The sequence below is a fragment of the Antechinus flavipes genome, chromosome 5 (assembly GCF_016432865.1).
Source record: "Antechinus flavipes isolate AdamAnt ecotype Samford, QLD, Australia chromosome 5, AdamAnt_v2, whole genome shotgun sequence".
Taxonomy (NCBI): domain Eukaryota; kingdom Metazoa; phylum Chordata; class Mammalia; order Dasyuromorphia; family Dasyuridae; genus Antechinus; species Antechinus flavipes.
In genome coordinates this window covers 143,459,603-143,476,632 of record NC_067402.1, presented here as the reverse complement: position 1 = coordinate 143,476,632, position 17,030 = coordinate 143,459,603, and the positions used below count along the sequence as shown (strand labels likewise).

The 17,030-nt window shown below is 34.8% G+C and overlaps 1 protein-coding gene across 1 annotated transcript in view; it reads right to left on the bottom strand.

Annotated features, from left to right (window-relative positions):
• Nucleotides 1-11,788: 11,788 nt before the first annotated feature.
• Nucleotides 11,789-17,030, bottom strand: part of SYPL1 (synaptophysin like 1) — a 28,602-nt gene continuing 23,360 nt past the window's right edge. Inside the window, exons 5-6 of the mRNA XM_052000686.1 lie at nucleotides 13,859-14,047; nucleotides 11,789-13,257 (exon numbers count right to left, since the gene is read on the bottom strand). Of these exons, the coding sequence (XP_051856646.1) occupies nucleotides 13,126-13,257; nucleotides 13,859-14,047 (321 nt within the window). The 3' untranslated portion in view covers nucleotides 11,789-13,125. The remainder of the gene's footprint in view (nucleotides 13,258-13,858; nucleotides 14,048-17,030) is intronic.

Below are 17,030 nucleotides of genomic sequence, written 5' to 3'. Positions count from 1 at the left end.
GAAGAATAGAGCAAGATTTTGCCATTTTTGTCATTCAGTCATGTTCTACTCTTTGTAACAAAGATACTGGAGTGGTTTGCCATTTCCTACTACAGCTCATTTTACAGATGAGGAAACTGAGGTAAACGGGTTGATGACTTACCCAGAATACACAACTAATAAATGTCTGAAGCTGATCTGAATGCAGGTCCTCCTGACTTGTTCTGCTGTGTCACGTAATTGTACAATTTTGCCACTATATGAAATTTAAAGGGAACAGGACCCTTTGGGATTTTCCTATATTAATATCTTTGTTGAAAACTTTCTTTGCATATATTTTGGTAATAAAAAGCTATTATTTAAAAAAAAATAAAATTTTTAAAAATTACCTTTTATTATCTGTTTTGGGATCTTTTAGTCTCTTGCCCTTCCATTTTTTTTTTCCAAAAGCAAAGATAAACTGTCTTCTCTATTGTTCTACTTGCCTGTTACTTCTAAACTCTTTTCTCTTTTAATTTTAATTCCTCAACGCCTTTTCATTATATTCCTAAATAAACTTTGCAAGGGGTGGAGAAAACAGTCAAAATTCTGCAGTGGTCCTCAAAGTGTAGTCCAAAGAATTGTTGGGGTCTCTGAAACCCTTTCAGAGGGTCTACAAATTCAAAATTATTTTTTATTTCTAATATAGTAAATAGCTATAAATATAACCCATGTGAACAAAAACTCTTTGAATGAATCCTCGATTTTTTTTTAACAACATAAAAATACTGAGAACAAAAGTTTGAGAACCACTGCTCTAAAATAATTAGTGAAGCAAGTAGTGAAGAAATTGGTGCTGGAAAACTGTAAGAACTCAGAATGGATTCCCCCCAAGCTCCCTAAGCCTTGTGAAGATGAGCCCCCTGGACCACAAACAAGGTGCTCTTCCCTACTGTTCGGGCCTCCCCACAAATCACAGAGAATCAGAATATTGCATTGACACTGGCCTAGGCTTCAGTCTGCTCTGTCAGAATTAAAAGATTTTTCTAGGGAACTGAAGAAAAACATGAAATGAGGCAAAATTACATACAGAAACATCATTGTCAGATTACAAGTTACATCAAAATTCTCCAGCTTAACTCTCCAGGATTCTCTTCTTTCTTCTAACCCATTCTCTATTCATCTAGTAGCCTAAGATCGCCCCATGGGTAGACATCTAAAGCAAACTTTTGCAAGTACCATGTGCCAAGAATTGTGCAAATCAATAAGGGATAGAAATACAAAGAGAAGTTGAAAAGAGAGGTGGGGACAGTGAAGGAAAGTCTGAGGGTAAGGTATGAAGAATTCCGGAGACTGAACTGAGCCTGGAATGAAAGGAGCATTGATGGGACCCTTAATAGAATGGTGAACTGAGCCAGGTAATCCACCAATCAGGAGAGATGTCGAAATTTGAGGGGTAGGGATTTTTCTCGAATGTCTGAATGGGACTATATAGTTCAACCTCATTTTGCAGAAAAAGAAGCTGTAGCTCAAAGCTAGAAGTAATTACAACTAATACACTGTTGGTGGAGTGTTGAACTGATCCAACCATTCTAGAATACAGTTATGGCCCAAAGGACTTAAAAAATTATGATCTAATTTCCACTACTAGGTCTGTACCTCAAAGAGATCAAAGAAAAAGGATTTATATGTACAAAAATATTTATAGCAGTTCTTTATGGTGGCAAAAAATTTAGAAATTAAGGAATGTCCATTAATTAGGGAATGGTTGAAGAAGTTTTGGCATAATATGTGTGTGTATGTGTGTGTGTGTGTATATACATATACTATTGTTATATAAGAAATGATGAGCAGGACGATTTCAGAAAAAGTTTATAGGATTAGGTTGAATTGAATTGGATAGACACTATATAGTTCATCCCTCATTTTGCAGAAAAGGACTTATATGTGCAAAAATATTTATAGCAGTTCTTTATGGTGGCAAAAAATATTTAGAAATTAAGGAATGTCCATCAATTAGGGAATGACTGAAGAAGTTTTGGTATATGATTGTGTTAGAATACTATTGCTCTATAAGAAATGATGAGCAGGATGGTTTCAGAAAAGGTTTATAGGATTAGATTGAATTGAATTGGATATGTAGTTCATCTCTCATGTTTCAGAAAAAGAAACTGAGGCTCAAAGTTTATAGAATTAGATGGAATTGAATTGGGTAAGCACAAATAGAATATGAGAAGGAAGGAAGTCCTAACAAGGAAGGGGACTGCCAATTACTGCCAATAAGGTCCAGATAGGTTGATATATTGGAATAGAGTGAACCTTAAAGTTCAGGAAGTTGCTAAGTGATGGTGAAAGAGGGAAAGTCTGGGTAAGAGCCAATATGTTGAGAGGGAAAGATGAGACAGCTAGTACTAGAGGGGGCAACTAGGAAGACAAGGCAGAGTTTTGGGGAGGAGAGATGAGGACTGGTAGAAATTATGATAAGAAAGAGATCTGTTAACAAGCAAACAGGGGCTCCTGAGGGCACAATGGAAAGGACAGTAAACTAATACATTGCTGGTGTAGTTATGAACTGATCCAACCAACTATGGCCCAAAGGGCTAAAAAACTATGATCAAATCACCACTACTAGGTCTTTACCTCAACCAGAGCAAATGAAAAGGACTTCTATGTACAAAGATTTATAGCAGTTCTTTGTGGTGACAAAGAATGAGAAATTAAGGAATGTTCATCAATTAGGGAATGACTGAATTAGTTTTGGTATGTGATTGTGTTAAAATACTATTGTTCTTTAAGAAATAATGAGCGGTATGGTTTCAGAAAAACCTGGGAAAACTTGTATGAACTGATGCAGGATTAAAGTGAATAGAACCAGAAGAATATTTTACACAGTAACAGCAATATTGTACAATGATCAATTATGAATGACTTAGTGCTTTTTGGCAACATAATGATCCAAAACAGTTCCAAAGAACTTATGATGGAAAAATGTTATTTACCTTCAGAGAAAGAATTGATAGAGTCGGAATGCAGAGAAAAGCATACTTTGTTTAATGTCAGTATTTTCTTGTGCAGCATGACGATTATGAAAATGTTTTGCATGACTGCACAGCAATTATTTATTCAACTTGCTTTCTCAAGGAAGGGCAAAGGGAGGGAGGAAGTGAATATGGAACTCAATATTAAAAAAAAACAATTTTAAAAATATTTAAATGCAACTGAGATAAAAAATATTGTAAAAATAATAATGACAAAGCAGCTAATGCCAGAAAACAGCTAAGGAGAGGCAGGGCTGAAGTGGAAAGTGATGGAAGAGGGAAAGGTTTTTGCTTAGGCAGCCAGGTGAATATGCCCTGATGAATAACATGAATTAGGAAAGAAGTTTGTTGTTCATCATTAGTTCTATATGAAGACCAACAATATCAGGAGAGTAATGTCTTAGCTTTTAAGTGAAGTGGATTTAAGTGAGGTAGGGCTGTGCAAAATCACCAGCCTTACTCTCTCCTTCAAAGTTGGCTGAATCCAATGGCAAGACACAAGTCAAGAAGACTGGAGATGTATTGGGAAATGGCTTTTTAAAATTAAGATCTTTCCCAGGTCTCAGTTTGTCTGAGACCATGTCCCTTCAGTAATTAAAGGATAAGAACCGAGGCAAAATATGGTCTAATTTGCCTTCACAAAACAATCTGGGAAGAAAAGACTCTCAGGGTTTCTGGCCAGAACAGAAACAGTTGCTATTAACAATCTCTTTCAGCCATCAAAACCCAAACCACTGCAGGGGAAAGAAAGTGGGAAAAGAAAGAGAGAGGGTGTTATGGAAGCAAGGAAAGGAAAATGGAAAAGAGATGGGAGAGAGGAAAGGATGAGAAATATGAAAAGAAATGGGGAAAGACTATTATGAAGGAGTGAAATATAAGAGAAGAAAGAGGAGATGGTAGATGTCCAATGGTTGACCCTCATTCTCCTGGCCTTCAGCTTGCATCCACTCAATCCTGTTTAGGTAGAAGGCCATCCTGTCCCTTGCCATTGGTAGCAATGATACCAGAATAGAACACCAGGTTTGCAAGCCAGGAATCTTTCTGAGTTCAAATCTGGCCTCAGGCACTCACTAGATGTGGTTGCTCAGTTTTCTCATCTGTAAAATGAGCTGGAGAAATAGCAAACCATTCCAATATATTTGCCAAGAAAACCCCAAATAAGGTCACGAAGAGTCAGACATGACTGAAAATTCAGTTGAAAAATTTCCACATCTTTTCCAGTAGCGAATACAAATAATGGTATAAGCCCTAGGACAAGGTTCAGTAAGACATGATTGGAACTAGGACAGTGGGTCAAGAAATTAATAGAAAATATGGCGATACATACATATATAAATATACACATATGTTTGTGTATATATGTAAATAACTCAATAAAATGTTTAGAAATATAAAAGGACTTTTCTGTTTCTACCTTATTAAATGATATATTATTTTGAAATTATACATAAGTTCATAGTTTCTTATAACTCTTTTCTGTTCATTTCTTAGAATGTGTTGATTGATAATTCTTAAATTTACATATAAACAAGAAGAAAAAATAGAAAACAGTGCAGACACAAGGTGAAGACTGAAAGGAGCAAAATGATATAAGAATGGAGAGTTTAGAGCAGCAATAAACAAGCTGAGCTTGTGTTCTAGAAATGAGCCTTGACAACATCTTCTCAAGAGGAGTAAGGCAGAGATGTGATCAGAGCACAAAATAGTTGATATGATAGCAAGGACCAAACTTTTGGGTGATTCAAATTGTGAACCTGAAAGATTATTATTTAAAAAACAACAACTATCCTAAAATGTTTCTGGCCTACTCAGAACTTAAGTTTTACACAGATGAGGATTTTGGTTTTTATTATTTAAAAAATATTGATAATGCAAGGGCATGTTACAGGCCAGCCAAAGTTCCTCCTCTCATTCTGTGACTGCACTGCCTTCCCCCTTATGCCTGGAATGTAAGTACTTTGAGAACAAAGGTATTCTATTTTTTAATTTATATTTCCAGCATCGAGCACAAAACATTGCACAAGGTAGGCACCCCCAACTGCTCCATGGGTGACTGAATCTTGTTCCTTGTCATGTTACCTTTAGAAGTATTGACATCAGAATTCTGATGCTAAAAAGATTAGGATTGGAGAGTGTGGGGGTGATATAAGATCATAGATCTACAGCCGAAATGGACCTTCATTTTACAAATGAAGAAATGGGCTTTGAGGTTGACTTTCCTGACATGTAACAAGTACGGCATTTGAACCTTGGTCTCCTGCATCCCAATTTCTCTTTCCACTGAAATCATGATCCTGGAAGATCTGTATCATTCTACTGGAAAGCAGAATGGAGATCTTTTTCTCCAAACTGACCAGGACAGTTACAAAGCTCCAGAGGTCCATCTGGCCCCATTGTAGTGGATTGTTGGTCTGATGATCTGCAGATTGTTATCACAATCCTTGGAGTGCTGGCAAATGTGAGAGAGATCATATTGAGCAAATTATTTAAAATCTTTGGACTTCATTTTCCTTATCTGTTAAATGAGGTGGGGTTGGAGTAAATGGCCTCTGAAGTCCCTTCCAGATTGAAAACTATGAGCCTAAGACTCCTGGAAAGTCCCATATGAAAATGTGGGCTCAAAGAATAGGCTGCTATGTGATAAATGTGGAAAAATGTTTAGAAGAATTGCACATGTTTGTATATAATGGATTACTTGCTGTCTAAGAGATGGAAGATGGAGAAAAATTTGGAACATAAGGTTTTGCAAGCGTGAATGTTGAAAATTATCTTTGATTGTATTTTGAAAAGTATTTTTTAAAAAGATTCCTAAATTATGATAGATCCAGAAATGAGGATTAGAGTACTGAGTGGTAGGAAGATTTTCCGTGTCTAAAACAACTAGGAAAGGTTAAGTGGTTGCAAATATAAGAAACAGATGTGGTTCCTTTAGTAAGTACAGGTCCCCAAGTTCACCCTCCCATTCCCTTCTGGCACCACCTGCCACAACTTGGCAGGTATTCTAGCGCAGTGAGCCAACTTGTTTATCAGTGGGTTACCTTTCTTTAATGCTAGCAGATGTCGTCATAATATTGATGCACGGCCAGCTCCAAAGCAGTCAACAACTGCCTTAGTGCAGAAAACATGGCCTTTCTACAGTACTCTAGAGCAAGGCTTCTCAAACTTTTTCCACTTACGACCCCTTATTGCCTGAGAAATTTTTACATGATCCCAGGTATATAAATTAAACCTAATTTTGCAGTCCCTGAATTCAGTCCCAGGAGACACAAAGGCAGGCCTGGAGGGTCAGCAGTGCACTTGCGCAGGGTATGGGAGAGACCCTCTGGTATTAGTGTTATTTCTCACTGCTCCGGCTCAGGCAGGTTGTTTTGAGGTTCATGTGAAAGGAGAGGAGTAAGACGATAGAGCTCCATGTTTTAAGAAATAGGAACTTCAAGCCTTGGAATGGAAATGGCAGTCAAATGCTCCTTATTCAACCTCCTTTAAAATATTAGCCAAGGGAAGGAAAATTGGACAAACTGGAACTTTTGACTACTTATTCATGACAGATTCTCTGCCACCATTAGTTTTACTGGGTAGGGAAGGGATGGGCCAGCCTTAATGTGTGGTGCTAATTTTCCTCCACCTCTAGGGCAAACCTAAACTCTCAAATAGCTTTGGCTAGCTCTAAAGAAACCTTGGTTTACATGCCCAAGGGGCTATCACACTGTGCATACCCTTCTATCCAGCAGTGTCTATACTGAGCCTGTATCCTAAAAGATCATAAAAAAGGGAAAAAGTCCCATATGTGCAAAAAGTTTGTGGCAGCCCTTCTTGTAGTGGCAAGAAACTGGAAACTGAGTAGATGCCCAGCAGTTGGAAAATAGCTGAATAAGTTATGGTATATGAATGTTAAAGAATATTATTGTTCTGTAAGAAATGACCAGCAGAATAATTTCAGAGAGACCTGGAGAGACTTACATGAACTGATGCTGAGTGAAATGAGCAAAACCAAGAGAACATAAGACACAGCCAACAAGATTATAAAATGATTCTGATGAATGTGGATTTTTTTCAACAGCCATGTGATTCAAACCAATTCCAATGGTCTTGTGAGAGAGCCATCTACACCCACAGAGAGGCCTGTGGGAACTGAGTGCTGAGTGTGGACCACAACATAGCGTTTTCACTTTTTTTGTTTGCTAGCTTTTTTTTTTTTCTCATTTTTCCCTTGATCTGATTTTTCTTGTGCAGCATGGTAATTGTGGAAATCTATATGGGAGAATTGCATGTTTAGCAGATACTGGATTACTTGCCATCTAAGGGAAGAAGGGGGAAGGGAGAAAAAAATTTGGAATACAAGTTTTTGTAAAGGTGAATGTTGAAAATTTATCTCTGCATGTATTTTGAAAAAAAATTTAAAAATATTAAATTTATAAAAAGGAACTTGGTTTAACAAACTTCAGTGTATACTTGCCTTGCTTCAATGGGGAAACATATTGAAATAAAATGTTAATTATGAATAATACCAGATTCAGTAGGAGCCAAAGATCTCCCAATGGTCCACAAGATATTTCAGAGTAAGTATTCTGGAGCAACAGGAAGTTTATTTTATTTTTCAATGTTTTAGCAAATCTTTTTTTGTAAATTGTATTATTTTGAACATTAATATCCCCAATAGAGCATTTCCACCCACAAACTGAACATGTAAAGATTATGAGATCATGAACTCCATCTCTGATTGCTTTTAAATGTGTATATATGATACACATTTATAAAATTTTATATATACAATATGCCTACATCTATTTATAAAAATTCTGTTACTTTCAAAACTGTCCTGTGCTTCCTTCTATTCTCAACTATGTACTTCAAAAAATATTTCAGTCCTCCTTTTCTTTTTTTTGGTGCAACTATTGCTAATGCTCCTCTCTTCCCATCCCATTAAGTTAACAAAAACTTTTAATCTGCATGGTAACCATGGGCAAAAAGTCACCTTTTGTCCATAACCCCTCTATCAGGAAGTGGACAATGTACTCCATCATCAGTCCTCTGGAAACATGGTCAGCCATTTTTCCAATAGTTTTTGAGATATTTTTTTACAGGGTTGCTCTTGTATAATTTTTCTTTTTTGTGTTCATTAAACTTGTCAATTCACAATATGCAGAATTCTCTGGCGTATCTTTTGTCTTTTTTTTTTTTAAACAGGGTAGAAAAGGGAACATTTTAAAACACTAAAGGTCATTTCAAGCTTCCACCTATGACCTTTCATGTAATTAAGACAATCAGTTGGATAAGATATCTTGCCCTCTATTAGTCACCAAAAAAGGTAAACCTGTGTAAAATGAATAGTTTTTTAAAAATTAGAACTGATGAGCTGGGAGGGAGTTGTGGGAATAATGTGCAAGAAAATATATTTAAGATGACAAATTGTCTTTTGGATTCAAGTCGACAAATAAACTAGTCATACTATTAAACAGGATCCTTTATCTCCCAGTTGATGGGTAAGAGCCGTGAGCAAAAACATAGTTCTTATCATTGGAAAACAAATTTTACAGATTGCTGAGAAAAGTAGATGACCAAAATGAAGCTGCAGATATTAGTATTTTAAACCTTTCTTATATGTCATTTTGAAAAACAAGCAGAGCATTTTCTATCATCCTCCCAAAAAGAAAACATTAAATACACATTCATGCACACCCACCCGCAGAAAGTTGTAGAGTGACTATAGAGTGTAGAGTTACCTAACCTTTAGATCTAGGACTCAATTTAAAAAATCTGAATTTATCAAAAGTTGATTTCCAAAAAATTCTTTGTTCTCTTAAGAGCATGGCATGTAAGGTGGGTCACCTAATTGCAAAGAACTACTCAAACATTCTCATATCGTTTGGATACTAATCTGTGTCTGTTTTCATTCTATGCAATTCTTACCCATTAACTCCAGAATCCCCAACATCTATCCAAATGAACCAGGTTATTTCTCTAAGTCTTTTAATATTTTCCAGGTACTAGTAAGGTTGCTCATCTGCTATTCCTTATTTGCCCCACCTCTAGTCTTTCCTGAAGTTCAGTCCCCCATTACCAACTGCATAGTTAAAACTGGATGTCTTAGAGAGATCTTTAAACCCAACTTGTCTAAAACTAAACTCATCTTTTCTTTCAAACCCTCTCTCCTCTAAATAACTCTACTTTTGTCAAAGGTAGCAGGTTTGAAGTCTGAATATTTTCTTTCTCTTCACAAAGTTAATCAGATATCAATCTTGCCATTTCTAAGAGATGGACAAGGAACAAACATTTAAGTACCTGCTATATGCCAGATCTTGTTACACTAATATCTCATTTGATTTCCATTGTACTACATAATCAATGAATTTTAAATATATCAATAAATCCCACTGACCTTCATATTATCTGATTTCATTTTTATATCCACCTCTCTCCCAAGTCACTGCAGCTCTCCAATCACATAGTTAGGAACTTCTGCCAAAGAAATTTTCCTTAGGCACAGATATGACTGTGCAACTTTCCTACTCACCTACTCCAGAAGCTTCCTATTGTCCCCAAGGATAAAATGTAAACTGCTTTACTTCAGTTCAGAAGCCCTACACAAACTGGTTTGAAGCCATCTTTTCAGCACCAGTGGCTGTGAGGATCACGTCTGTTTCTGGACTGGGATCTGGCCAAACTGTGCTTTGCTTCTCACATAAAAACACCTAACACCCTTCAGCACTGGGCCTTTGCGCCAACGCCATCAGATGCCTAGAATATATTCCCCTCACTTCTGACTCTTCTTTCAGAATGCAGCTTAAGACACTAATCTGAAGCCTTTTATAATTAGTACCTTTTCTCCCAAATTAGTACTTTGTATTGAACTCCTTTAATATTAACCTTTTTCTTCATCTGTAAAGTGATGCTTTAGAAATTCTAATTCCCCCCAAAAGAAATTAACTATAATTTCAAAAGTTTTTTGCAACTCTTACCTAGATTATTAAGAGTACACATCTGAGGTGAGATTTAAGACAAGGACTCTAGAGAAGCATCAGAGGGAGTGCAAACTCAGAATATTAAGTAATGCTTTGAAGCCATTTTCTGAACCCTAATTCAATGTTCTGGCCATGGCATGCTATTCTATGAAGAATAAAAAAGAGGTAGGAAATGAAGTGCAATAGCTAATAATTTAGTTTGGTCAGGCTTAACCAGGTTAAGGATTTTCTATTTTATAAGAAACAGGAAGGCAGTGAAGGTTTTTGAACACAATCTGTGACCTTTATTTTCTCAACAGAGTAGGAGTTATGCGTATTTGCTAAATATGGAAGATAGTGATGTAAAATCCCTGAAGGTGTTTGGGATGCAGTTTGAAGTCAATCAAAGGAAAAAAGGTAATATTAATGAATTTCAGTAGCATAAAAGGCAGAAAAGTTGTAAATACAGACAGAATAAAAGGAAAGAGGCCACTATATAACTGAACTAGATGAAAACAAGGTATAATGATTCAAAGAAAAGGGATGGAGAAGTAGTTATGGTAAAAAAAAAAAAAAAAAACAAAAAAAAAAAACAAAAAACCAAAAAAAAACCATTACTAATTTCAGAAGGAATGAGATAGAAGCCCCAGGACAACAAAAAAATTATAATTGGAAAGAGACTAAGTTACAAATCATGGACATGATAGCGATAGTGAAGCAAATATCATCAATATGGATAATTGAGGTTTTGATTTATGAGAGCTGAGAATGTCCAATTTTAAGTCCACATATATTTGAATGGAAATACTAGAGTCTCTTTAAGTAAAGAGGCAGGAGAAACCAGTATAGACTATGTATCAAGTTAAAGTATCTTTTCTATATCATTTTTTTGGCTTCAGTAACAAGACACAGCTTTTATTTATGCTCATTGTATGTCCCCTTCAATCCCTTTGGGTCATTTGAAATCCTGATCCCTCAGATGTTATGGGTGTTCCATGATTTATACCTATATAGCATCACCAATAATGGTGATAACCTATTTTAAAAGAACAAAACACTATCACTAAATGCTCAATATTCAAATGTAAATTATTTCTTCATTCAATTCTGGGCCAAGTGAATTGTCTTTCACCAGTGACCGTTTAGAATATATGTACTGAGAAACCAGCATTCAAAATCTACACCATCATCAGTTTTCTTCTGTGACTGGATTTCATTGAAGAGCTGTAATATTCTAAGTTTTGATGCAATCAATATAATGCTATTTACAAACAATATCTGGAGGACTTCATTATCTGTAGGTAATTTCCCTTTGGACACCTTCAAAAATAGCAAATCTATTTAAAGGATACAAAAACCTTTTTAAACATGTATTATTTCTCAATAATCCTGTGAACTAGGTACTTCATGTGTTATTTCCATTTGGTAGGATTAGGAAACTAGGGCTCAAGAGGGATGTAGTGACTTTTCATGTTCTGAAAGCTAAACAAATAAATGCCTGAATCTGACTCAAACTCAGAATTTCTTCATTCTAACTCCAATGTTCTTTTTGCTATACCAAGTAGCATGTGTTCCAAGGACACTACTTTCCAGAATCCAGGGGCACCCTTTATATGGGTCAAGTTTTTATGTGCCTTTATCTGTAAAAAACAGAAATGAATCTTTAAAATGGTACTGGGAAAGAGAGGACAGAATTATACTATACATGAAGACTTTACCAACTCTATGCTGACTTTATTATCTGCCAGAATACTTGATGAAATCAGTTTCAAGCAGTTCCCCTTATGCCTAATAATATAAAAAATTTTATGTAAGTACATACTAAGGAACTTACTGTAAAAATCAATTCACTCATTTTGCAACATTTTTTTATTATTAAGTTGGCTGCATAAAAGACATACATTTCTCACATGGACAATTCTTGTCATGAATAAAGGCAACAAAAATGTGGCAACAGTGAGTTGTGCTTCACAAAGTAACAATCAATTTGGAAGAAAAAAATCTGAATTTCTGTACAATGCAACTATATAGATTAGCAAATAATATGAATGACTTATGCATACTCAGGATACAACCAAATATGTGTACAAAGAAACAGGCACCCATTATGTAGCTCGCTCACTTATGTTCCTTTGTTTACCCACACATACATAATTTAAAAAATCATCCATTTATGTAGTAAGAATGAGAACATTAAGAAAAATGAAATTTGGATCTCGTTTCTTATTTTCATAATATCAGTGCTGAGCTTCCAATAGCAACTTCATTGACTCAACATTTAAATGCATTTCAAAAGTAAAAAAACAATTTCTTTTCTCCTCTGAATGGGTTTAAAAAAAAAGGAAAAAAATTTCCCCCTATACTTGGATTATCCCAGTCTGAAACCAAGTAGCATGAGTAATAGAGGACAAATATTAATAAGACTATGCCTGAAGTTTTCAAAGTGTCTAGGTGAACCATATTTAGAGTATACGTATACTTAGTCTATGAAACCAACCAGCATAATGTAAACACTTTGAATTGTAGAATTACCATATTAACTGTATCAAAGAACATTTATACACACTTGAAATTTCCAATCCCCATCCTCAAAACAAATTTTGTACAACTATTAAGTATTGAAGGTTATTTATTTTAAAACCCATCTCTGTATTCAGGAATTTTTGTTTAACATGAACAGTATTTAGATTTAAATTCTGAACTAAACAGTTTTTTTTTTTTTTTTGCTATGCTATTTATAATGCAATAAGCCTTTTTTAAACAAAGACAGGTCAGGTCTTAAGGCATACAAACTGTACAAACTTACAGTAGTGTGTAATTCAAATGCAGTTTCTTAAAAAAGAAAAAATAGGATAATACATCCCCTTCCTGAATAAAGATACATATGTTAAAGCTTAAGGGGTAAACACTTTTGCTAGACAAAAAAATTTAGTGAAGAAACTGCACATTCATTTTTATGTATACAATCTCATAATAAAGCCCTAGATCTTTGAGTCTACAAATTGAAACATTTACATCCAGAATTTGTATCTAAGGCACATATTTCATGTAAAAACTAGCAAAATTTTTAATCCATCAATTTATTGCAAACACCATTACTTTTATTAGAAACAAACTGCATTGTCTCTAAAGATGCTGGCAATATGTTGTAGAATAGATTCTTCACACAGTGTAGTTCTCTCCTTTAATTACATTCCTGAAGGAGATGCAACTGTTCCTGCGCCATGGGTAGAAACATTTGATTGACCGTGCAAGCTGGTCTCCTTATATACAAACCAAGCATTTCCTCCCCATAGTATCATGTTCAGAAAACCAAAGATCTATGATAGAAAAACAAAAAAGAACTTAAAATCTCTCCCAATCTCTAAATCCAAGTTAGTTTTCCATGACATTTTAGAGGAACACATCTATTTCTCCACAAAATTCCAAAATAGTAGAAATTTAATGTATACGTCTCTTTCACAGTGAAGTAAAATTCGACCCCTAAACTCTCTTGAACATATGATTTAAGTAGATAAGCAGCTAAAAATATATCTCTACATGGAGGAATATAAGTCTTATGTACCTGGTTAGAAAAGGGGAATTGTGCCATCAAGTCTTTTCATAGCTATTTTATTTCCAATTGAGTTTTGCTTAGAAAACTTCATGTTAATTCTGCCCTTATCTTTTCCTTTTTCCCATCTCCCCAAATATCCAAAGTTACATGAAGGAATGGAAATCTTCAAACCTTGCTTCACTACCCAATTCTAAGGAAAAGTTTATATCCCCCTCCCTCCCCGCAATGTGTCAGAACCAAATGTATCCACAGGGGCCCTTTAGAATAATTTAGTTATTCTGAATTAAATATAAAGATTTAAAAAGCTGCTATTCTCTTTAGTTACCTGCTAAAAAACAAAACATCACTGGAAAAACTATACATACCACAGATACATTCAGAGATCCCATACTGGTTACAGAGTCAAAGTAGCAATGTATCCCCTTTTCACTGCATAAGTCAATCTGACCAATGAGATTTTCACCAGTGATCATCTTAATGTCTGTCAGAGCTTTAGCCCAGGCTGAAGTGCTCACCAACCATAAGAAAGTAGCAATAAGAGTAATAAGGAAGTCCTAAAAGAAAAACAAAAATTACTTATATACTTATATAATACTTATATATGTAATACATCAGTTAACTCTAATCATACTTTATTTTTTTTAAAGTCCCACTAAGCAAAGATATTCAGACTTGTCTAAGACAGTTTAAGAACAGAGCTGATCTTAAAGTTTGTATATACAATTTCTAATACTTTCAACAGCCTATCAACCAGAATCTGTATTAACTAGCATTTTACTAGAGCTTACCCACTCCCCATCAAATTTTTTCTTAAACAAAGCTCCTTTTCCAAAATTTCTGATGATCTCCTTAATCCTCATCATTCTCCAATTAACTGCAACATGTGACACTCTTAACCACCCTTATCCTCTCTCTCTCGGTTTACTCATCACTTTTCAATCTCTTTTACTAGTTTATCAACCACATCACATCCTGGAAATGTGGGTATTCCTTAAGGTTGTATTCTGCTCTTCTCAGTTAATATTTTCTTGGTTGTATTTGTTAGATACCAACTGCAGATGACTCTTATTTATATATTCAGCCTGTTTCTCTGCTGAATTTTAAGTCCTGCATGACCAAATACTTACTGGGCTTTTCAAACTAGAATGTCTCAAATAATTCAAACTCATTATGTCTAAAAATGACTTGTTCCCACCTCCCCAGCTCTTCTCCCTCCTCCCTAATGCAACTGAAGACATCTCTGTCCTCCTTGCCTCCCTAATTTGTAACCTTGATATGATGAACTCCCTACTGTCCCTCACCATACGTAGCCAAGGAAATCCTGTCATTAATTCTCCCACCCTTTAAAATATTTTTTGCATCTTGACCACTTCTACTAACACAACTACTAGCTTAGTTCAGATCCTATCTCTTCCCACTCCAATCTAACCTATATACTGCTAAAATAATTTTCATTAAATATACACCCAACTATATGACTCTTATTCAACCAACTCCAGTGCTTCCTAGTGCCTCCTGGACCAAATTTGTACTTTTCTGTTTAAGCTTTAAAAGATCTACTGAACCTGGCTTCCCCCCTTATCTTTTCAGCATCTATGAATATAACTTTTCCTCTTTTCCTCAAAAGACATTCCTTATCTCCCCACAGCCCAATGTCTTTGCATTAGCCCTCCCACATACTTGGAATATATTCCCTCCTTACCTCTACTTCAGAGTTCCTCTCTTCCTGTAAGATGTAGCTCAAGTAAAATCTTCTATATGAATCCTTTCATGATTCCCAACTTGCTAGAGTTCTCCTCTCAAATTTCCTTGTATTTAACTACATTATACCTATTTATAAACTTTATATTTATGCTGTAAATACCTTCATTTGTACTTTCAGTTACCCCATTAAAACATAAGCTCCTTGTAATTGTTTCTTTTTTTCTTTTTGTATCTATATCTTTAAGTCCTAATATATAGTAGGAGTTTAATAAATACTTGCAGTTTAACAGATCAATGATCCTAAAGCACTGTGGGATTTTGAAAAGTCCTCTAATCATATGATTATGTAATCTCATTATCAGATTAAATTATTTTCAGTGTAATTTTATAATTTGTACTTTATAGTTATTAATGTATGGCAGAATTCTTTTAACTTAAGAAAATAAGAGAAACATTAGTTTACAACAAGAAATTTTACTAAAATAAAACATGAATAGAATGGTCATGACAATTATAAACCAGGCTTAGAAATAGCCCACAGATGCTACCAAAGACTATTTAGAGAATTCTAATTTACAGTTCCTACCAAATAAGTACTTAACAAACTTCCTCCTAAATCCTACTTAAGATACAGAAGAATTTTTAAAAATAAGCTAACTACATGTACAAAGATTCTAATGAAATCAGCAAACTGAAGTGACAAAAATATTTTACTTACCATGTGTTTTCTTGTTAGCCATGCAGCAAAAATAAAAATAAAACATTTTACTGCTTGTTTAACCAACTGCTTCTGTTTTAGCAATTGCAATGTCTCCACCTTTTTTAATTCTCTTTTTTAAAAAAGGGAGTTTGAAATACCTTCTTTAAATTTAGAATTCCTGAAAGTATCACAGTATATCACAGGTGGAAGGGGCCTTGGCCTAAAGAGGACATTTAGTCCAACCCACCTATAATGATTTCTGGCTTATAAGGTTCCTTTCCAGTTCTAAATCCATAGCCAGACAAAACAGATCTTTGCTTTAAAAGATCTACTAACTTTAAGCTTTTAAACTAACTAAACTTTAAGAGGCAACTAATCCATGACTTCATGAGATAGTCCATTCATTTTTGAAAAGTATTTTAATGATTTTATCAAGCCTGCCTCTTAAAGCCAAGGTTGAAGTTCTATTTACCTACCTAGAGTATAGAATCTTTAGTTTATCTTCTACATTACAAATATTCCTTATTTAGCTTAAAATTTATTTGTAATATTTTTACACATCATTGTTACCTGTTTTAGGGGCATGGGTAGATTGACTTGAAAGGGTGTCATTCTCTAAGAATCATAAAAAATATTGTATAGCTGGTAGCATAAAAGCACTTTCTGTTCTCCACTCCCAGAAACTCAGGGCAAGTATTGTTTTAGGAACTAAGACTGATTTGGGAGTTTGACAGAAATGCATTTTCTTCCCTTCCTTTTGTGAACCTATTCTATCTTTTATTCCAACTGATAAGTAGAGTCAGGTTTATAGGGTACAATATTTTGGCTTACAGAGCTTGACATCCTTTGTTTTTTCAGAATATTTAATTTTTTCATAAATGTGGAATTTATATACATTTTTCCTCCTTGATATTTGAAGTTCTTTATCCTGATCATTTGCAAAATTTGCTAACCATGTAGTGGGGTTTCTCCCCCCTCCTTGTGACAATGTATGAATTCTGTAAATTGTGGTGTATGTTCATAAGTTCTAAACAGTTTCTATCTTTGTTATTTACTGTTTTAGAGCATTTTCTGGATCCCTGATCCTTAAAAGTTTTTTTCTTCAGCCACATATTATTCTTTATTTCTATGCT